This window comes from Balaenoptera acutorostrata, chromosome 6, assembly GCF_949987535.1.
Source record: "Balaenoptera acutorostrata chromosome 6, mBalAcu1.1, whole genome shotgun sequence".
NCBI lineage: Eukaryota > Metazoa > Chordata > Mammalia > Artiodactyla > Balaenopteridae > Balaenoptera > Balaenoptera acutorostrata.
The window spans coordinates 10,776,550-10,799,384 of NC_080069.1; the positions used below are offsets into that span (position 1 = coordinate 10,776,550).

The 22,835-nt window shown below is 46.2% G+C and overlaps 1 protein-coding gene across 1 annotated transcript; it reads right to left on the reverse strand.

Moving 5' to 3' along the window:
• Positions 1-1,919: 1,919 nt before the first annotated feature.
• Positions 1,920-14,184, reverse strand: PNOC (prepronociceptin). Its single transcript, XM_007192722.2, has 2 exons — positions 14,059-14,184; positions 1,920-2,324 (listed from the first exon to the last, which is right to left on the reverse strand). Exons 1-2 carry the CDS (start codon positions 14,182-14,184, stop codon positions 1,920-1,922), a joined length of 531 nt encoding a protein of 176 aa, XP_007192784.1.
• Between the last annotated feature and the right edge of the window lie 8,651 nt (positions 14,185-22,835).

Consider the following 22,835-nt stretch of genomic DNA (forward strand, 5'->3'; position numbering starts at 1 on the left):
TCTTGAGCAAAGCCACAGACAGAAGCTGGTTACCAGTTATGTTTCAGTGCCACTCAGTTGGAAGCTTAATAGGTAACTAGAAAAACCAATTACCTGAATAGGGGCTCAAATAGTTTTTGTTTTGTTTTTTTAAATAAATCGATTCTTGCTAATGTGACTGATTCTGAACTGTCTTTAGGTAAAGAAAATGGTTGCAGTTCAGAGTTAGACATGTCTTCAGTGTTCCTTGAGGGTCCCTTTAAAGAAGAATATCTTTTAAGATTTGAAAGAATTCAATCCATGCTAGTTCTGAAAATTTTACCATTAGGTCCTGTGCAGGTATGGCTTAGGAAAAATAGAATGCTTGTTAAGGATCCAAGAATATGACTTCAAAAACAGTGCAGGTTAATTCAGGGCCTTTGGAGATTAGTCATTCCGCTAAAATAAACACGGCGGCCTTCGGCTCACAACTTAATACCTATACCCGTGTCTGGCAGTGGATGTTTTGCAAACAAGCCAGCCTACCCACAAAGCACTACGTGGGCTGCCTCCCTGCTAAAGTGTGGTTGCCAAAGATTCACACGTGTATTAATATACTTTGGAGGAAGATTTTTAACAATCTGGCTACCTTTGACGTACGGGAAGCAAAATAACACAGCACATGCAGACTTTTTCCTCTTATGCCTCTGAGTCAGGGAAAAGCCCCCACCTGGGTAACAATGTTTGGGGAAAGTTTTTGACCAACTGATTAGTTCTTTCTGTTAGGGGAAGTTTCCAGACTGTTTAAGGAAAGATATGAGATACTGCAGATAATCATATTCCCACACATGAATTAAGGCATATATGCTTGATGGTTGGGATTTTCTTAGATTTTCAGACAATTCCACTGTGCTGGTTCCCTTTGCCACTCAAAGTTACGTGTAAGTTGATGGGCTGAGGAAAGCTGAGTTTGTAATGACTGGGCAATAAATTAGCATCTCTGATGTTTATCATCTGGTCTGCATTATAGGCACATGTATAAACATGTCTATGGGGGTAAGAACATACCAGAAGGGAGAGAGGAAGAAGGGCAAGCAAGCAAACAAACACAAAACAAAAATGGCACCTGGAAAGAGGCAAAAACTGAGGAAAGATGATGATCCCTTAGTCCCTCTTCCAAAAGCAACTCAGGCCATTTGGGCCAGATTCTCAAAGCCTTGATCAGGTACCATTGGCTGCAAAGAATCAGCCCGTCTCTGGCAAAGTGGTCAGATGGACGAGTGATGTGTGGAAGAAAGAAAAGCAGAAAGTGTCCTGACAAGAACTGGTCTTAACCAGAACTCCTTGACTGGGGGAGATTGGGAAAGTTTAATGGTTTCCATGGAAGCCAGTCACCTTGCGATACAGAGGGGAAGGGAAGGGACAGCTAAGCCATCTTTGAAGGTGAAATAGCAACATCACAGCCACAGAAATCAGACTCTCTGCGAATGGCTAAGCGTAGGTCCAGTTCTCGGTTCTTAGTCTCGGAGGAAAGGTGAGTGAATGGTTTCTATGGCAACCAGATAGGAGGATTGGTCCACTTAACTGTCCCCATAGAAACTAAGCTCCTGGAGAGATATAGAGGAATTAGTTATCTCAACACACTACTATTATCCCCATGGTAACCAGTCTCTTAATGGCAGTGGTCAGCGTCGAGAGTACTCCCAGAAAAATCTTTGCTCCCAGAGAGAAGGTGGGCAGGAGGTAGGGAGGTGGCTTTACCTCCCAGGCCTCCCAGGAGCTGAACCCCTGGAGGTGGTGTAGGGTGTGTGCATGTGTTTGGGGGCCAGCGTGCTTCCCCAGGCCAGGGAGGATGGCTAAGACAGGGGTAGAGGAGGTTTCTTTTTGCCCCCAGCTCATTCGGGCCCCACTCACTCATGGGTTGAAGTGGACGGTACAGCTGGGAGGGGCTCCCCTTCCGGCTACGCATTACCATTCTGGTTCAGGGTGCGCCGGCGTTGGCTGGACCGCAAGCTCAGGACCAGGTACTGCCTCATAAACTCACTGAACCGCTTCTGGTTGGCCAGCTTCCGGGCTGACTTCCGGGCTCCGGTGAAACCCCCGAACCTCTTCTGCAGCTGCCTCTGCTCCATCTCCCCCACCTCCTCCATGCCGGGCTCTGTCCCTTTCTGAGCTTGGAAGAGGCTCCTGACACGGGGCATTCTCTTCAGATGCTGCATCTCAGAGGCTCTTGGCTGGTCAAGAGCAGCTGCCACGTGTTCTGGGTCAGCAGGGCTGAGCTGCCAGGAGCCCCTCGCCATGACCTTGGTGCACGGAGTCCAGAGAGGGCCGGAGAAAACCTTCCCTTCACACTCGAGGATGCACACCTGCAAAGATGGAGGTGGAGGAGGGAGAAAGACCAGGGACAGCTATTGGTCCAAGGCAATGAGGAGATCAAGTCCGTGAGGAGATCAAGTCCTTCTGTCGTCTACTTTGGTGCCAATGCAAGTGCTCCTGAAGCACCTATTTATCAAGTACCGTGCAGCAGTTTTACGTGCAGTTATTTAAGTTCGTAGAATTTCAGAATTGGAAAGAAGCAGAAAACTAGCCCAGCTCTGTCATTTCACAAAGAAAACTGGGGCTCAGGGAGGTGAGGTTAACTCACCACAGGAGACACAGCAAGTTAACAGAATGAGTGCACCAAATCTGCCCCGCGTTATAGCCTTCGTCGGGTTTTTGGAGCCAAACACAACTCATCAGGGTCACCCATAAAGAAGAATTTTATTTTGTTCTCTTATCAAGCTTAGGAGAGGTCAGATCGGTTTAAGAAATTGGAGATGTCAAAGTATTAGTCACGTAGTTAAATCTGCATGGTTATTTTAAGGTCACCAGGTAAAGATCAACCTTGGTGTGATTCATTTTTCACCTCACATACACTAGTCATCACTATCTGTGCATCAGTTATAGAAAATGGGGGTCAAACTGACTTGTGGTTGCCAAGGGGGAGGGAGAGTGGGGGAGGGATGGATTGGGAGTTCGAGGTTAGTAGATGCAAACTATTACGTATAGAATGGATGGATAACGAGGTCCTACTGCATAGCACAGGGAACTGTATTCAATGTCCTGGGATAAACCATAATGGAAAAGAATATGAAAAAGAATGTATATATGTGTATAACTGAGTCACTTTGCTGTACAGCAGAAATTAACACAACATTGTAAATCAACTATACTTCAATAAAATAAATTTTTTAAAAAAGAAAATGGTGGTCAAGACTTTGGGATGTGGGCAGGATGGGCATTTGGGGAACATCCGACACAATCCAGTAGACCTACAAGCCCCCGAGGAACTCCTGCTGCTGCTCTGTCTCTCCAGGCATCTCCATTTCTCATCTACACTATCAGCCTGACCATGATATCTCCCACCCTCCTGACTGGTCCTGGCCTTGGCCCTTTCCTCCCACGTTCCAGTCTCCGATTAGGTCTCCTGGAAGCCTCTGCCTCCAACTTTTTTTTCCTATTTGCTGTTTTGACTTCACCCTGAATGCTCCTCTCTGTGTTTCTGGCCTTAGCCAGATGGAAACCACCTTTCAACCTGACCTTGACATCATGGTCAGCAGGAAGCTGCAGAACCCTTCGTCAGACCTCAGAGTCTTTGCTTGGCTTATAGGGCATCAAGAGTTACTGCTCTGCCTGGGCAGGTGTGGGACGTGAGAAGATGTGTGTGTGCCTCATCGGCCCTACCTGAGGAGCAAAACCATCCACCCAGGTGTTCAGAGTGGCACAGATGCCTCTACAGGCAAGGTTTCCAACCTGATCTCTAACCAAGGAGTGAGATACGTGTGCAGCTTAAACCACGGACCTCACAGGCTGTTCCACCAAACCCTCAAAACGTTCCCTTCAATCCGACTTCTCCTGAAGCCTTTGCCACCTCCAACCCTGCCCCTCTTCTGTCACTGCCCAGGTTCTCCAAGATGTGGTCATGTGCCCATGTCTCTATCTCAGCATCTTCCACTTTCTCCTCAACTCCTTGAAATCTGCTTCCCACCCTCATCCCTACTTGAGGGACCTCCAGCGACTTCCCAGTCACCAGATCCAATGGTCCTACTTAGTCCTTGACCTGCAGCATCTGGTAATGGGGACCACACCCTCCTGAAAATTCTCTGTCTGACAGTGCAGTCACCTCTCAGACTGTTTGTGCTCCTTCCTCCTGTGTTCCTAAGATTCGGTCTTTACACTTCTCATCTCTCTTTACAATCTGCCCTTTGGTGACTTTGTTCATTTCTGTGATTTTGGTCATCACTTCTTTCAGGGCACCCCAGGTCTCTATATCTGGTACCTGTTACCTCCTGAAGTCCAGACACTTCTCTGATCCCTGTCTTCTATCTCCATCAAAATGTCTGACCAACACATTAAGTGCAATTTGTTAAGAATAAAGCCCACCTTCTCTTCTGGGGCAGAGGCTACCAACTGCCCATTCTCTACCCATCTCCCCTCTTCCTTACTAAGAGAGCACTTGTGGGACTTCCTTGGTGGCGCAGTGGTTAATACTCTGCTCTCCCAATACAGGGGACATGGGTTCGATCCCTGGTCGGAGAACTAAGATCCCACACGCATGCCACAACTAAGAGTTCGCATGCCACAACTAAGGAGCCCGCCTGCTGCAACTAAGACCAGGTGCAACCAAATAAATAAATAAATATTAAAAGAAAAAAGAGAGAGAACACTTGTTTTCTTCCTGAAGGCCACATATATGTTTCCCAACCTCCTTTGTAGCCAGAGGTGGCCGATGACATATACATGGAAAGGATCAGGTGGGGCTTCTGGGAAAGTAGGGAGCTGATTTATCCGGGAAGAACATCTTTTTTTTTCCTTTCTTCCTCCCCTTCCTCCAGCCTCCTGCTTAGAATGTGGACATTTTGGCTGGTGTTCAATGGGCCATCTTGAAATCTTGAGGAGACTCAGAGGATGGAACCATATGAGGGTGGCAGCCGTAGACAGGTAAAGCAGAAAGCGAAGGAGTCTGGTGATGTGATGGAGCTGCCATACCAGCCGTGGACTGGCCACCTCCTGACTTCTTTGTGAGGAATCAAATCTCCATCTTTTCATCTTTTTTTTTTTGGTTGCACCACGCAGTCTCAGTTCCCGGATCAGGGATTGAACCCAGGCCAGGGCAGTGAAAGCCCAAAATCCTAACCACTGGACCACCAGAGAATTCCCAAATCTCCATCTTATTAAAGCTGTTACTTTAGGTGTTTGTTACTAGCAGGTGAATTTAATTCTTATCTGATATACTTTCTCCACCCCAAGTCTGTCCTTCTGCTCTGTGTCTCTTTGTCTATCTCTGAACAGCACCTTATTCGCCAGTTGACTCAGGTTTAGAACCCTGGGCATCACTCTGACGTCTCCCTTCTCAGGACCCCATTCCTCCATCCAATCAGCATGTGAGTCTGCCCCCTCCTTTCCATACCCTCTGCCTAAGTTCCTCTTGGGGTGCAGTGGCTTCCTAACAGATCTCTCCATCTCTGATCTTTGCTTTGCCTTAATGCATTTTATATCCCTGGCAGAATAACCTTCCTGAAGACTGGATCTAAACATATCATTACTTACCGACAACTGTCCAATATCTGTCTTTGTCTATAAAATACTGTAACTCCAAACCCCTGAGCAGAGCATTCAAGTGGCCCCACCATCCTGTCCTCGCCTGTCTTTCAGTTTTTGTTTTTTTTTTTTGGCCGCGCGGCATGCAGGATCTTAGTTCTCTGACCAGGGATCGAACCTGTGCCCCCTGCAGTGGAAGCGCAGAGTCCTAACCACTGGACCACCAGGGAAGTCCCTCAGTCTTATTTCTGAATCTTCCTCTCAACACCCCTCATTGCTTCAGGCATATGAGGCTGCTCCTAGTGCCTCAAACACAGCAAGCTCCCTCGCCTTCCCCGCGTGTCTTTTCTCACTCTGTTCCTTCTGATGGAATAACCTCCTTCCATCCATCCTTTGGGGCCAGCCAGGCTCCAGAGCTACCCCTCAATGACACCTGCTCCTGGCTCCCTGGCTGGAATTGCTCTCTCCTGCTTCTGTGCTCCCACAAAACTTTGTTTTGCGCTTGTGGAAATTTGAATGCTTAGTATAGTTGTAACACCTTACAAGACAGAATATGACAAGTTAGGGACCACATCTTACTCATGGAGGAATCTTCTCCATCCAGTAAATAAGAGGGTTTCAAGTAGAGGTTTGTTGCCCTGAGCTGTATTAATAAAGAATTCACTTTATATTTAGCTAAGCGTGACAAAGGGAGAACTTTTTTTAAAAAAAGAAGAAAAGAAAAAAGATGAGAAAGGGAGTCACTGGAAGAACAGGAGTTGCAGCTAGTTGCAACCAGACTTGAACTCCTCTGGCATTTAGCACATGCTTCTGATGTAGTGCTTGTCACCCTGTTGCAGCTCTTTGTCTTGTCTGTCCCATTAGACCAGGGTTCTTCACCTTTTTTTGGGTCATGGACTCTTTTGAGAATCTAGTGATTCTCCATAAGGGATTCCCTCCCTTTCACCGTATAAATGCACATTCATGTCACATTTGCATATAATTTTAGGGGGTTCATACATCTTCTAAAGCCTAGCCATGGACAGGCACCCATGGACTCCAGGCTTAGGACCTCTTCACTTGGCTGCTAGCTGTGCTGTAGGGAGAACGTGTATGCATTCCAGGCATCTCATAGCTGGAATACAAAGTGGAGTCCATAGTGAGGATGTGAAATGAAGAGAAACAAGAGGAGGAAGAGGGGGTCTGCAGCTGAGGTTGCCCAATGGCCACACTGGGAGATGCCTCAACTCTTCTTGTGCATCATCAAGGCATTGCATAGACTCCTTGGGCAACACCTAGTCCAATGGGTCCTACACCTGGGTGTGAATCTGAATCATCTGCAGAACTTTTTAAAACACAGAATTTCATAACCCAGTTAAATCTCTGAGGAATAGAACCAGGGTTTAAAGCTTATTTTTACAAAGCTCAGGTAACTGTGAGATTTGCCTAGGTTTGGAAACGACCAGTGTGGTCCATGTTCGCATGTTATAATGAGGTTCAGTAATGGGTCCAAAACTACATGGTGAAATAACAGTATAACCTGAACGGAACTCCAATGTTTCAAGTCCCAACCCAGGACACCTCCTAGTCAGCGACTTCTCTGTGCTTGCAATACGAATTGGTGGAAACTAATGGGAAAATAAGGATTCTATGAGATCAAAAAGTAAGGTTCTGATGGGGAAATTGCTCATTTTCCGCTGGACCAGAGAGAAGAAAGAGATGGTATCCAGTGGGAGTGTTACTCTCACTCTCCTTCACTGGTAAGGTTTCCAAGGAACACCTTTGCCCAGACCACCTGCTGGCCAGAGGTGGTGAGGTTGGCCCCTACTGATACACAAGATTTTTTCGAGTATGTCTTTTCCATTTAGAGTTTCCTCCGAGATGCTGACAACTCAGTGAGATACATAGAGAAACCAGTTTTTCACACCCACAAACTCACTGGGTAAGAAAGAATGATGGGCAAATTCCACAGATGGGGAGGGTGGACTCTAGAACAATGGGGCTGCAGACTTGAGTGGTCTTTATGAACCCCTACTGGGATTTGTTAGAATGCAAATTCTTAATCTATACCCCTGGAGATTCTGATGCAGTAAACTGAGGGTGGGGCCCAGGAATTTGCATTTGCAAGCATCCCAGGCAATTCTGAGGCTGAATTACACTTTGAGAAACCCTGCTTTGGAACTGGCTCTGAGGAGGAAGAAACCATCATGGAACATGGTGGTTGGGGACTCCTTCAGAGAGTCACTTGGGTCTGCACTTCGCCTGCTCCTGAAACACTTTGAAGAAAACTGAGTAGAACCAATTTGTAGTTTGTTCTTTTAGAACATCATCCTATTGGGTTATTGCTCTACAGCAGTGGGTCTCAATTGGGAGCAATTTTGCCCCCCCAGGGGACATTTGGCAATGTCTGGGGACACATTTGGTTGTCACACAGTGGGTGGGAGCAGGGAGGCTACTGCTATCCAGTGAGTAGAGGCCAGCTGTTACTGAACACGAGGTTGTGTGCCCGACGCACAGTGATGCCAGACAAACCGAAACACTGGAGTCTGGAGCAGAGAAAGGTTTATTGCAGGGCCAAGCAAGGAGAACAGGTGGCTCATGTTCAAAAATCCCAAAACCCCTGATGGTTTTCGGGGAGAAGTTTTTAATAGGCAAAATTTGGGGTGAAGGCTGCAGCGTGTGTGACTTTGTTCTGATGTGTTGGTGGTGAGGTAACAGGTGCTCCAGGAATCTTGTGCTCAGGCTGGAGTTACCATCCTCCTAAGGGTGGGGGCCTTAGTTCCCACAGAAGAACACAAAGGTATTGTTATATGTATCCCTTGAGGAGGAACCCTGCCCCAAGGCTGCACTATTGTTTGATTGCTCCACCCTTGTCCCTGATTAACAACTGTTTGAACCTACCCTTTGGAACTCAGGGAAAGTTCTGGAGGCTAGATGAAGCCTATTTCCTACAAACAAGAAATGGGGGACACAGAAAGGATTTGTACCCAGGAGGGCCCCACAGAGTCCTGCTCTGTTTCACAGGGACACTAGCAAACATCCTACAATGCATAGGACAGCCCCCTTCTCCCCAACAAATCATTATCCAGCCTAATATATCTACAGTGATGAGTCTGAGAAACCCTACACCACAGGGTCAAGGAGATAACAGGAAAGCATGGGTAGCACTGGGAAAGCCAGTAGAAGTGAAACAGGAGGGAAGGGGGCAGGGCACAGCCTCTAAAAGAAGGACATAGCCCTAGAAGACATGACATAAACAGGTTAGAACCAACTAGGTCCAAGATGGTGGAAGATTCGACTTCCAGTGGAATGTTGAGCCTCATTATACACTCACTGTAATACATTAACATTTAATGACACACTTACAGGTGCCATGACAGTTCCGGGGCTGACCATAAAAGGTCAAAAAGTGGGTGGTGGTCCAATTCCTGGAAATCTCCTCCCCCTCTGCAAAATAGTTGGAATAATCCTCCCACTCATTAGCCTGTGAAATTACCCAGCCCATAAAAACTAACCACCCCATATTTCGGGGCCTCTCTCCTTCTGAGATGGCCCACACTCTGTCTATGGAATGTGTATCTCTCTAAATAAATCCACTCTAAATAAATCCACTTCCTACCCTTCACTTTGTCTTTTACTGAATTCTGTCTGTGATGAGACATAAAGAATCTGAGCTTCATTAAGTCCTGAGACCAGGTGTGTGATCTCAATTAAAAGATCGTGGGTTCAAGTCCCAGTCTGGGTTTTGGCTGGATTCCAGTCCCAGCCCCATTGGTTCAAGTCCCAATCTGAGTTGTGCGGTTTCAGAAGTGTAGAAGTGTAGAGGTGAAATGGACCTTTGGAGCACACTGGGTCCGATTCTCACAGAATAGGAGCCTCAAAGTGCTTGTTGTATTGTTCTGCTCCTTCCATTTACAGAAACAGGTGGAAGCTGTTAAGCCCAGAGGCTATCAGATCTTCTGTGAGCCCCTGAGTTTCTAAGCCCAGATGGTAATTAGGTCGTGTGTCAATCAGAGAAAATGAAATTCTACGATCAAACCAGATGCAGAGCCCGCACCGGGACTCAACATACTATTAGATGAATTAGGTACTAACAAAATCATCTCAATTCTTGATTTAGGAGAAGGTTTTGGGCAAAAATGAGGAGTCCAAATTCACAACAGCATTTGTAACACCAGATGGGCATATGAGCTTAATGCCTAAACTCTCTGGTCTGAGGGACCCACCAGCTTCTTTCCAGAGATGGGTTAATGGCCTGTTAAGTGAGCTGGACACATTTTCACAGCCCACACTGATGACATTGCTATATTAAGCCACAGTACGGAGGAGCATCTGGAAAGTCCCAGATTGGTGCCAAATTGATCTGTAAAGCTGGGCTTGGGAGGAAACTGAGCAAAGGGCCATTTGGATGTCTGGGATCGAAGATTAGGGAAACAGGCCCACGAGCCCATTGGAAGGAAAAGAAGCAGCTCATTGAGTTTGTCACGTTTCTGCCACTAAGGAATCCAACCACTTCTGACAGAGAGACATTTGAGATCTATTTTCTTTAGGAGGTTCTGCCAGGATATCTGAGGGCCAACACTAGCAGGCCAGCAGAGGAATAGAACAAAAGAAAAACGTATTAGGAACTCCTACTGCAAGTCAACTACTAAGAATTTTCATGTAATGAAGACAGAAAGTACTAGCAGAAGGTAGTCTCTTCTGCTGTTAATAGAGTTTTAGGGAATTTAAATAAATTTCCCCAGTCCTTTCTTGGGAGTTACCTTCTTCTTTGTCTCTAAAACAACTCAGTGAATCTAGTTTTTTTCTTCTTAAGCCGTTGGTGTAAGTACCATTCACAATTTAGCTGAAAGCCCAGGACATTGCAATGGTTTGGGGTGTGTGTGAATCATTTACTGACCAAAATGATAGTCTAACAAAAAGACAACCATACTTGGACCATTGCCCTGGAATGAGAAATAAAGAAATTCTTGATGAAGCCAAGGGTCCAGAGGGTCCTGGGAATAGCTCAGGATTACATCATTTGGTGGAGGGATTGGGGGGGGTGACCCTTGCCTAAATATCTGAGTCCCCCATCATTCACAGAGTGGACATACTCAAGGGTTGAAAGATTCGGAAATGAGGTGTGGTTGCCTCAATTCTAGGCATCTCATGAAACTTTAAAAAATAGGTTAAACGTGAACACAAGCTAGAAACCAGACAACCAGGCAGCCAGGTCCTCTGGGGGTCGGCAGGCACTGGCGGGGATTATCCCGCACTGTGAGGCTAGAACTGGCCAGTTTCTAACAGTGTTGTCTGGACCCCAGAGACTGAAGATGCTACGGAGAAATGGAAACAGGCTCCAAATTCTTTCCTGACTTTGAAAGACACCAGTGTAAAAACTGTGCAGTGCCTGCACCTCTTAGGAGACTAAAGGTCTTGCAATTTTACAGTTTCCATGGGACCTCTTAACTGAGTACTGCTCTGTGCCGCACACTGCAACATGCTGGGGATACCCAGAATAATCAGCAAAGAAAGCTCATACCTGGTGGTGAGAGACTAGCCGATGCAAGTAATCATCAGAGAGCAAAGGAGCTAGGGGCTGGCTCAATTGGGGCCAGGTGGGGAGAATCAGCAAAGATTCTCCTAAGAGGGGAAACCTAATCTGGGTTCTGAAGAATGAGTAGGATTTATTGGCTGGGGGAGGAGGGAGAGCCATGAGCAAGATGGCAGGTCAGGTTCTTGGAGCCGTGGAAAGGGAAGGGAAGCCTGGATTTCCCAGAAACTATGGAAAGTGATGGAAGCCCAGCAGAGAAGAAGTGAGGAGTGTACCTTTGGGCGTTACCTGCTGTCTGGGGAGAGCGGACGGCCTGGAAAGTGGGTGCGGCATCTCAGAAGGAGGTAAGAAGCAGGGAATCTTGGCGATTGCTTATGTTCAGGGGGCAGGAAAAGGAACAGGACCCCAACAGGAGGCAGAAAAGGAAGAGACATAGGGGGGAAGAGAGCCGGGTTCACCCAGAGAGGACGAGGAGAGGAAACCTGCATATCTGCCGGGGGTTCTGTGGTTAGGAGCTGCTGGTGACCTCCGAGAGCAGCTAAGGAGTGAGGCAGAGGCAAGGGGCTCAAAGTCACAAGTGTAGATACTCTTTCAAAAACCTGACAACGGAGGGAAGGAAAGAGCAAGTGGGAGAGGGGAAAAAAGGAAAAATTCCCAGCAGGAAAATCAATGGTACAAAGGAAGAAGGAAGAAGAAAGGGCAGGAGGACAGATCCTGAGATGGCAATAAGGAGGCTGGAGATAATCTGTCCCTGGTGGCCTCTGTTGTCTCAGAACAGGGCTCCCAAGGTCAAGGTGTCCCGGGAGTAGGAGCATTATAGTGCTTCACAGTCAGGTGCGATGTTTGTTACAAACAAATCACCTAAATCCGTGAATGCTTTACTTTGTAGAAAATAAATTAGAGCAGACTTAGGGTTATCCTTACAGCTGAGGTCCTAACACTTTTTTTTTCTATTGTGAAATACACATATCATCAAATTTAGCATTTGAACCCTTTTTAAGTGTACAGCTCAGTGGTATTAAGTATTGATATATTCACATTATTGTCCTACCATCACCTCCCTCAGCCATCTCTAGAACTTTTTCATTTTCCCAAACTGAAACTTTGTACCCATTAAACACTAACTCCCCTTTTCTCTTTCCCCAGCCCTTGGCAACCCCCATTCTACTTTCTGTTTCTGCGAATCAGACTACTCTAGGAACCTCAGGTAAGTGGAATCATACAGCATTTGTCCTTTTGTGACTGGCGTATTTCACTTAGCATACATCTTCAGGGCTCATCCATGCTGTAGCATGTGTCACAATTCCCTTCCTTTTTAAAGCTGAATAATATTCCACCGTATGCATAGACCATATTTTCTTTATCCATTCATCTCTCGGTGGTCAGTTGAGTCATTTCCACCTTTTGACTCTTGTGAGTAGTGCTGTTATGAACATGGGTGTACAAATATCTGTTCGAGTCCTAATGCTTTTTTCAGTGGGAGATAAAGGGTTGCAGTTAAAGCTCGTGATTCAGGAATTGTTCACAACTTTCAGTCTTGTCTAGGCTGCAACCTCAGAGCCGTAAAAGTGTGGCATTTATGAGATTATTGCTTAATCAACTCCTTCGCTGGTTTACGTGTAAACTAGTTGTCTGCTCTGTTTCCTAAGACCAAGGGAAAGCGTTTTGTTTTGGGTGAACTTTTAAGCCTCTCTGGGCTGCACAGAAAAGGCAGGTGGGCCTTCTGAGTTCTAGCCAAACTCAGCTTTTCTCAGTTCCTTAATTGCCGCTCCCCTCCCCGGAAAGGCATTTGCACATGTGCCCCCCTCCCCTCCCCCACGCCTCCCTCCATTACCTGGGCACCTGGGGCTCTGGCTCCCTGCCTCTTCACTCCCGATCCTCTTTCGGTTTCCTTAGAGACTTAGTTCCTCCAAAAGCCCCCTCTGCCCCTCTAGACTAGGTTGGGGTCCCCTGTTCTTGCTTCCCCGGGGCTCAGTAATTACGCTCATGGAGGGATTGGGGGTTCTTCTCTCCCACCAGTTGCAAAAGCCATCCATCCGCTCACCTCGGGGCCCTTGGCCTAGCCCAGTGCTCAGCACATAGTAGGTGCTCAGGAAACCCACCATGGCTGAATGAGGAGGATGGATGAACTTTGAATGGGTTCTCTGGGGATGCGCTTCATGATTCGGTGGTTATTACCGTTCAGAAAACAGACTTGAAAACCACTGAGCTGGCTCAGGAGGAGCTTGGTGTTTGGGTGCGTCGGGGGCTGTGTCTGCTCACGTTAGGGTGTTATCCCAGCGTGAGTACTTGGTTCCTGTATTTGTATGCTTGCCTTAAGAAACAGTACGCTTGCCTTAAGGAACAGTAGGCGAAAGTTTGTTCTTAAAGGTTGAGGAGTTTCAAACTCTTTTGAAAAGAGTTTACTTGACTACAGAGAAAAAGTAATTGAGTTATATTGGATTTAATAGGAGAGGAATAACTAAACTGTAATGAAAGCAGTTGAGAAAGCAGCTTATTTAGTAAAAAGAAATTTAGTGCTCAAATCAAAATTTAAAATACGAGAGAGCATTTAGGTGTTCATTGTAGAACTGTCTATAATATCAAAACGGAAGGGCAACATACATGTTCAACAGGAGGGGATTGGTTAAGCAAAGTATACTGTATTCATGGGAAGAAGTAATTTAAAATAATGTTAATAACAGGGGAAAATTATCCTTGTGTAACATAGCAAGTGAAAAAACTAGGATTCTTTCTCTGGTGGGATTAAAGGTGATTTAAATTTTTTTAATAGTTTTTGGAATTTGCCAAATTCTCTAGAATGAGTATGCATTATTTTAATGATGGGAACAAAATGGCAGCATGGGTGGGTCTTTATATGAACGTGGTAAAGTGGAAAGATGACAGGGTTTGCTTTCAGAAGATGCTCAAGTCCACATCTGTTTCCTACAGACCCTCTGACACTGGGAGAGTCACGTGGCCTGGGGGGGGGAGGGAGGAGAAGACAGGGCAGCTCCTGGACCTACCTCAAGGTTGAAGCTGTCAAGAGCTGGGCGGAGCTTCTCTCTGCAGGTCATACAGTCCTCCTGACAGCTGCTGGATGCGCTGGAGAACAGGCTGAGCAGCAGGAGGTCACAGAACAGGATCTTCATGGTGCAGGAGCTGGAAGCAGGATGCTAAAACACAAGTGAGGGCGGGTGGCAATTAGCACAGCCCTTCTGTGGGGGCCGGTAGGGGCTGGAGACCCTCACACAGGGGATGCGGGAAAGACACTCTTCTGAGGGGACTGTGCAGCCGGGCCTGAGATTCCACCTCCCAGGGAGTGGACTGTTGAGAGCACAGGTGGCCCGGGCCTAACTGCCAGGCATAATGTTCAGGCAGGGCTAGTGTCTGGGCTCCTGGGGGGAGCACCCCTGCGATTCCTGCCACTCAGCTGACCTCCACGGGCATGAACACTTCCAGGGAGCTAAAGGCCTCACTTTGCAATTTACCAGCGTGCGGCCTGAAGACAACCTCTCCCAGCCTCAGTTTTCATAACTCTAAAAGGGGAATAGTGGTACCCACCTTGTCCCAGGGCTATTGCAAAGATTAGACCCATAAGGGACGTTTTGCAAAGTGCGGTGATGAGTGAGACATGTAAAGTAGATTTATGTGCGACTGGTCCTCCCCAAACTCCCCTGCCTCTGCCAGGAATGCCCCGAGGCCCAGAATTCACTCTTCCGGGACGGTTCTGCTAGGTTCCTTGTCTGTTTCCCCTGCTAGACATGAGTCAGCTTCCTGAGCACAGAGCTAATATGTTCACCTTGCTAAGCCGTGCAAAGCACAGGACGAGGCTTTGCAGAACCAGGCTTTGGAGTTATCTATTGAAAAATGAACAAAGAAGGACTTCCCTGGTGGTTCAGTAGTTAAGACTTCGCCTTCCTGGGCTTCCCTGGTGGCGCAGTGGTTGAGAATCCGCCTGCCAATGCAGGGGACACGGGTTCGAGCCCTGGTCTGGGAGGATCCCACATGCCGCGGAGCAACTAGGCCCGTGAGCCACAATTACTGAGCCTGCGCATCTGGAGCCTGTGCTCCGCAACAAGAGAGGCCACGATAGTGAGAGGCCTGCGCACCGCGATGAAGAGTGGCCCCCGCTTGCCACAACTAGAGAAAGCCCTCGCACAGAAACGAAGACCCAACACAGCCATAAATAAATAAATAAATAAATAAATATTTTTAAAAAAAATCTATAAAAAAAAAAAAAAAAAGACTTCCCCTTCCAATGCAGGGGGTGTGGGTTCCATCCCTGGTCGGGGAGTTAAGATCCCACATACCTCACAGCCAAAAAACCAAAACATAAAACAGAAGCAATATTGTAACAAATTCAATAAAAACTTTAAAAATGGTCCACATCAAAAAAAAAATCTTAAAAAAACAAAGAGACTCTTCTAAGGTAATAGCTCTAATGATTATTAGTTAGATCAGTCGTTTATATTCTTTATGTAGGATTGTCTCAAAGATGTACAGTGCTTCCTGTTTCCCTTTAAATTTTTCCTGTGATCAAGTCTCCTGAATCAGAAAGCTATTTTCTTGGACTACCTCACTTTGGGTCCCTGTAGAACCATCTTTATTTGGAGGATTAAATGGAAAGGGGAACAAGGGAACTTTCTGGAAATGTGAATGTTCTTGATTGAGGTGTAGGTCACAGGGGTGTATACGTTTGCCAAAAACCCACTGAATTGTACATTTAGATTCTGTGCATTTCACTGTACGTAAACTTTACCTTAATAAGAGTTGAGCATAGAAAAACAAAAATAATTGCCTTAATTGCTTTTTCATCAGACTGTACTGAGAAAACGTGAAAGCCTTGCTGTTCAAATGCGGTCTGCAGATCAGCAGCACCCCCTGGGATCTTGTAAGAAATGCAGTATTTCAGGCCCTACCCCAGAACCACTGAATCTGGATCTTTTCAGTAAGATTCTCAGGGGATTCATACACATGCTGAAGTTAGCAATGGTAGAAGAGGGATGTGAAATGGAGCAAGTCAATGGGGAAGGAGGGGGATCACGTGCCAGTGGCCATGTTGGGAGACCACCCCAGCTCTTCTTGGGCGTCATCCAAGCATTTCATACCAAGAGGATGTCGAATGAAAGATGCTCAATCAATGTTTGTTAAGTCAATGAGGTGACATTTGAGATGGGTTTTGAATAATGAGTAAGAGTCTGCCAAGAGGACAAAGAAGAGGGCATCTGAGAGACACAGAACTACCTCGCTTTTAACTAGTGACTCCACCTTTTCAAAGGCGTATTGGAATCGGGACCACAGCCCGGGATCGGGGGGTGGGGGGAGATAAACAGGCAGCTGCACTGGGGCCCCCTCCCTAAGGGAAGCACTTGCTTAGAGAGAGAGAGGCTCCGTCTAGATGAAACAGGGTCATGTTGGCCATCCTAAAGGGTCTGACCTTTACCCTACAGATTGGGATGTCTGGGGTTAATGAATAATGAACTTGAACATCTATTCAGATGAATATATCTCAAATGCATTTTTCTCCTGTACCCCGAGGGCTAGTGCCTTAGCTGAGATTTATTGCCTTGGTTACTGTGATCGCCCCCTAATTAGTCTGCCTAATGATCCCCCTCCCCAGCCAAGCCATCTCTACATCTGATGATGTTACTCATACTTAAGATAATTCTGTAACCCCCAGTGGGAGGCGGCGCTGCTCCTGCCCAGCTCTCTGGCTTCAGCTCCTGTCACTCACCCTTGAATCTCCTCCATTCCTAGTGAATCACACATAATTCCCAACTCTATCGCGTCCTTCACGCCTACTGCGCTTTGGCCCTTGCTCTATCTTCTGCCCAGAATACCCGCCACCAGCTCATACTTCATACACACCTCAGGAATTATCCCCTCTGGGAAGCCCTCTCCAAGCCCTGGTCTGAGTTAGATGAGTCTCCTCTGCTCTTGTGGCTTCGCTAAGCAGCACATCACACCAGGAAGCAAGCGAGGCCCAGGGGCCTGTCAAATAGGCACAACAGACCTCCCGAGATGGGGTTGTTGGGATTCACGTTTTCTCAGCTGCTCATCGCTATGGACGTGGGTTCAGATCCCACACCTGCAAGTCACCCTCTCAGGTTCTCCTCTGTAAAACTGGGATAATAATAGTACCTATCTTATCGGACGATTAATGGGTTGATGTTTTTAAGCCGTTAAAATAACACCTGGCACAGAACAGGTACAACGTAAAAGCTTGTCAAAGAAAGAGCCTAGGACATAGCCTTCACTCTGTGATACTATCATTGTCTTTCGCGCGGCCCTTAGCACTCTACGTGGTAAGCTTGGACTTATGTGTCTATGTCTCCCACTGGCTGTGAGTTCCTGAAGGGCAGAGATCTCGTTGTATGGTTCTCTGAATTTCCAGCACCCAGCACAGGGCCAGGCACTTAGGAGGTGCTCAAGAAAGTTTGATAAGTGACAGTGGAGTATCTCAGGAGCCCTCTCCCTTCTCCTTCACAAATTAGTGAGAAGAGAACTGGGGAGTGTCTGGGATCACCGGCCCCCTGGGGGCCCGGGATGCTCATGGCACAGGAGTCACTTCAGGACCTGTGTCACTGACAAAGTGTACAGTAGCTAACTGTTCCGCTTGGCGGGGGGGTTGGCAGGGAGGGGTGGGAATGAGTTTTGCTCCAGAGCAAGGCAAGATGCCATCCTAAGCTGGAACCCCATGCCCGTTCTGTAAGAAGGCTGGTTGCTAGTGGCCGGGAGGCATGGTTGGAATGGTTAGCTATGTGCTAAGTTTGCTCTGGTGCAACGTGTTGGTAGACAATCCAGGGAAACCCATCACCACTTACAGGCTCTTTTGAAGAGAACACGTTATCTTGAGTTCCAAACAGCCACCATATAAGCAAAGGTCTTAAACTGAGGACTGCTTGGATAGATCTTTTGTTTAATTTGGTAATTGCCTTTACGTTTCTTGTTCTACTCAATTTCATTCTAGGCAGGAGACGGTTTTGTAGGATTTGTCCAGCATGCTATGCTCTCTTTGGCCACATGATGGCAGTGTCTGTACTTCACAGAAGACGGAAAGGCGGGGAGAAAAGGGACTGCTTCCTAATACAAAATTGCAACACATGTTTGCACAGGCTGAGCTGATAAGTTGTGGCAGATGTTAATGAAGTGCTCTCCTGCTGAGGTTTTTCATGAACTTCATTAACCGTGGCAATTTGCACATTCAGGAAATGTTTGATGGATTGACTGCTCCTGTTATCTCAAATTCTGGGTAAATGGGTTTTTAGGATGAGTTGAGGAAAGAAGATGAGCTCCTGGGACATTGAGCATGTGTTCCATTTGATACGTTTCCTGCATGTAAAATGTGGGCCTTTGTTGGTCTGGCCCTTGGAAAAACCTTATCAAATCTACTTGGCATTAGCCTGGCCCTCCTTGCTGGTCCATGGTACACTTACCTCTCTTCCCATCTCTGACCTCCCTACCCCTCCACGTCCTACCCCGCACTTTTATTTACTTAAAATTTAAAATTTTAAAGTTGTATTTTTTTCAGAAAGAAGAAAGTCATTTTTATTCAGCCAATTTGCTTATTCCATTCCCCAAGGCTAATCAAGGCATGTGATTAATAATATTCCCTTAAAATTGCATCGTGGGAAGTGTTTTCACTTAGATTTAATGAAAAACACTTGGAAGCAATTGAGTGCCCGGGAGGCATGGTTGGTTATTATCCTTGTTTATGAATTAGCATGAGTTTAAAGAGTAGTTGATGCTGAAGGCTAAAGGTTTTCTTTCTTTTTCGTAACAATGTTCCAGCCATACTGAAACAGAAAGATTGATGAATTTCAGTGGGCATTTAGCCTGTAAAAGAAGCCGGAAGACAGAGATTTCTACCCCTTGCTTTTAACTAGGGACTCCACCTAGTGATTAAAAACCAGTCATTACTCAACGTTATTCATTCTCCTCTGCAATTCAAAGAATCCTTAAAATGGGAATCACCACACAGTCCAACTCAAAGATGGTTTCTGATATTTAAATGAGATGAATATAAATAAAAGCTCAAAATATATGTAATAATCCTTATAAAGGGGACAACGCTTTGTCCTTTTTGGTACTCCTCACAACCCTCGAACAATTGTGTTCTAGGTTAAGACTAAACTTTCTTGAAAACTCAATAGAAGTTTTTCATTTTTGAGAAGACTTGACAACATCTGTGTGCTTTGTTGCTCTGTATATCAGTTAATGTGAAGTAAAATGAAGGTGAGGAATTAGTTAATTCCCGAGTTATATTTATGTTTGATCTTTGCACTTTGTGTGACTTTGGGCAAGTTGTTTCCCCTCTGAGAGCCTCAGTCTTCTCACCTGCAAAATGGGGGTAACAACAGTTTTTGTTGTTATTGTTGTTCTAAATTGTACAATAGAGACCATCGGTAAATAACACTACCCTAAGTGTGTTTGAATTTTACATGGCTTGTATTCACTTAGTGAACCAAACTCAGCTAACCCTTCTATGTGGGGATGCTATGCGTCTGGACATCTTCTATTGAGTAAAGAAATGTTTAATTACCTTTTATTTCAGTAATAACACCTCATAAATTAATCGTGCCTCACTCTTTACGAAGATAAAATACCACTGTGTTTAGGTTAATCTATTTGCTTGTAATCTTGCTTCCAAGGGCAATGTAATTAGTTGCTTATCTGTTTGGAGGATTACATATGAAGATTTAGCCAAAGCTAAAAGTTAATTGGGTTTTGTCTTATGACCTATGAGAAAGCCTGTAATTTTAGTGCTTCTAGTGGAGAAGGGAAGATGACAGATATGCCTTTCTGCTAGAGGTATATCTGTCCCCATTCTTCTCATCAACCACATATATAAATATTGTTCTTGTAGGTTACAAAAGAGTTTTATATTCTTACACAATCCTATAATCTATGGTTAATATTATCCCCCCTTTTGAGATGAACATATGTTCATAGAGGTTAAGCAACTTGCCTAAGATCATCCAGCTTATACAAGAGCCAGACAAACTCAGATGTTTTGACTCTAAAACGTGTTCTGGGAAACCGTAAGTTCCACACACTAGACCTGCTTTGGAAAGGTTGGCAAATTCTGGTGGAATCTCGTTGGGATGGTCTCTGTTTGTATTTAATAGTAATCACATTATTATTATATTTAGCATCTTCTGTGCCAGGCACTGTGCTGATTGCTTTATAAGCATCCACCCTATGGGGTAAATGCTGTTGTCCCCATTTTACAGTTGAGAATATTGAGGCTTGAAGAGGAGAAATAACTTGAAGTGGCAGAGCTGAGAACCCAACCCATCTGATTTGCAAGCTCATGCTCTCACCAGACCTCTCAGTGATCTCGGCAGGGGAATTCCCTGGCAGTCCAGTGGTTAGGACTCTTCGATCCCTGGACAGGGAACTAAGATCCCACGTGCCGCTGCCAAAAAAGAAAAAAAAGTTTTCGGCAGTTTTCTGTCTGTGTTCGTGTACGTGAATTCATTGTAAGGAGCTCCTTTTGTCCTGAACTCTGGCCTCCCCCTCTCTGATGACACCCTCTTTATTGTTGCCTCTCCCGAGTTCCTGGAGGAGTGTTTCCTTGCCCACCAGTACGGGGGTTTGTCTTCCACACGCCCCATTTCTTTAATGCAGATGTGACTCCTACACTGAGTTTTGCTTGTTCACCAGCTATGACTGAGGCCCCTTTATTTCTTTTCCTCCTCTGACGAATACACTTACATCCAAAAAGGTCCCTCTTCTGCTCTAAATTTCCACCTGGAAGGAGGGGATGGGCGCAGAGGAGGTGGAGGGCAAAGCACGCCCCCGCCCTGCACAGACCGGGTGTGCCTGGAGCTGGTGGGCAGTGAATGAACAAAAGCCCTCTGCTTGGAAGCGAGAGGCCTGGCTCTGCCCTCACCTGTGGGATCTTGAACAAGGCCCTTTCTTTCTGTGGGGCTCAGTTTCCCCTTCTCCAAAAAGAGGCAGTTACAATAGATTAGATGGTCAATATTTTTGATATTATAAGTGGCCAGATATTTGTTACAGTAGCCCAGCTGGGTCTCAGGAGAGGGCCACATTTTCTTTCTTTCTTTTTTTAAAGTCTTTGTTTTTATTTTATTTTAAAATTTTATGTTTATTATTATTTTTTATTTTTGCTTCTACCCTCCTCCCCCCGCCCCCCGCCAGGGATTGAACCGGGGCCCCGTCGCCGAGTCCTAACCACTGGGCTGCCAGAGAAGTCCCAAGGGACACATTTTCTATCAGGGCTGCCACAAAAGTGGAAAGGTGTCATCGCTCTTAACTTGGATCTTCCTGATTCTGGTCCACAGTTCCACATATACTGTCAAAATAACTTAAATGGAGTTTTCAAAGCTTTTATTTACTTTTTACAATAAAGCCTCTTAAGGTTCCTTTCAAAAAGATTAGAAAATACAGATAAGCAAAAGAGCAATGGATCTAGACCAATAATCTTCAAACTTCTTTAACTTTATACTTCTAGCAATCAGACCGTTTTGAGCTCACCTTCCCAATTTATTTATAAAAGTTACATGCAATATAAAACCCACTAAAGTACAAATTAAGAAAGACAAGATAACCACATAGAAAATTAAGCCTCAGTTTCCCAAAGCCCAGTGGACTGTCGGGCACCCACGCCCCTTTTGGAGACCACTTGGCCTAGACTCGTTCACATCTAGTGACATTGGCCAGAGCTCTGAGGACAGGCTGCCAGGTCTGTTTTCCTGGCACTCAGCACTGCGGGCTCCTATCAGCAAGCCAAGCACGTTTCTCGGCTGAATGAATGAAAGGATGAATGGGGACTTGGTGGGGGAGGGGCACAGGATGAGTGTGAGCTGAGGGGAGGTTGGCTCTGAGCCCTGGTTGCAAGGCAGAGCCCTGGGTGTGTGCTGGTGATCCGCTGACATTTTCACCGAGACCCAGGACTCCTCGGAGGCCAGCTCCACAAGTCACATGCCGAGCCAGGCCCTTCAGAGCTGGCGATACTGTGTTTCTGCAACACTGAGGCAGCAACCAGTATTTGAAAAATCACAGGATGGCAGAAAATCAAAACCGAACGTGATCACTGGCTATCTAGGGAGATGCCCAGAAAACCGGCTTGCCCCCCAAACTGGTGTGCCCTCAATCTCACAGCCAGTGTGTGGTGAGAAGGAAAGCAGCATGTTGGTTAGTGGGAGGACCTATAGATATTTACATAGAAGTGTTTAGAACATCCAGTTTGCCTAATGAACTCCCAGCCATTCAAGCCACTGCAGGCTGTCATCACTATGACTCCTGTTCTCTGGGGGGCGGGGGGGGGGCCATCCCCTCCCTAGGATATCTGATGAGTAGTTCCACCCAGATTCACATCAGGTAGATTTCCTTCATGGGAGCTCTGGGGCTGGGGGCGTGAGGCTAATTGAACCGTGTGGATAAAAGCGTAGAGAACACTCACCCTAAACCTGCCATCCCTACTGTGCGTGTGTGTATTAGCATGAAATAGGCATGTAGACAAATTTAGCTCACTACCTGGCACATAGTAGGTTCCAATAAAGGTTCATTTCTTTGCCCTCCTTTTGTGCCCTTGTCCCGGCTGCCACCTCCCTCTCCAAAGCCCTTGGCTCTTCCAGATTCTACCTCCTTCCCTGCCCGGTTCGAATCCCTGGAATCTCTGAGCAAGGACTCCTTCCTGCAAATTCCTCCAGCACTTGCTGTCTGGACCATGCAATTCAGGACTTAATTACACCCAGCCTCGCATCATCCGCGAGTTGTTTCACTGTGTGTGTTGCCCCGAGCCCACCCCGTTAGTTTGTAAGCACCCCTGGCC

Bases quoted from the DNA above. Each gene is read 5' to 3' on its own strand.
- PNOC (XM_007192722.2), bottom strand. From the start codon at position 14,184: ATGAAGATCCTGTTCTGTGACCTCCTGCTGCTCAGCCTGTTCTCCAGC. The intron at 2,325-14,058 runs GTAGGTCCAGGA...CCATCTTTGCAG, and splicing joins TTGACAGCTTCAACCTTGAG to GTGTGCATCCTCGAGTGTGA.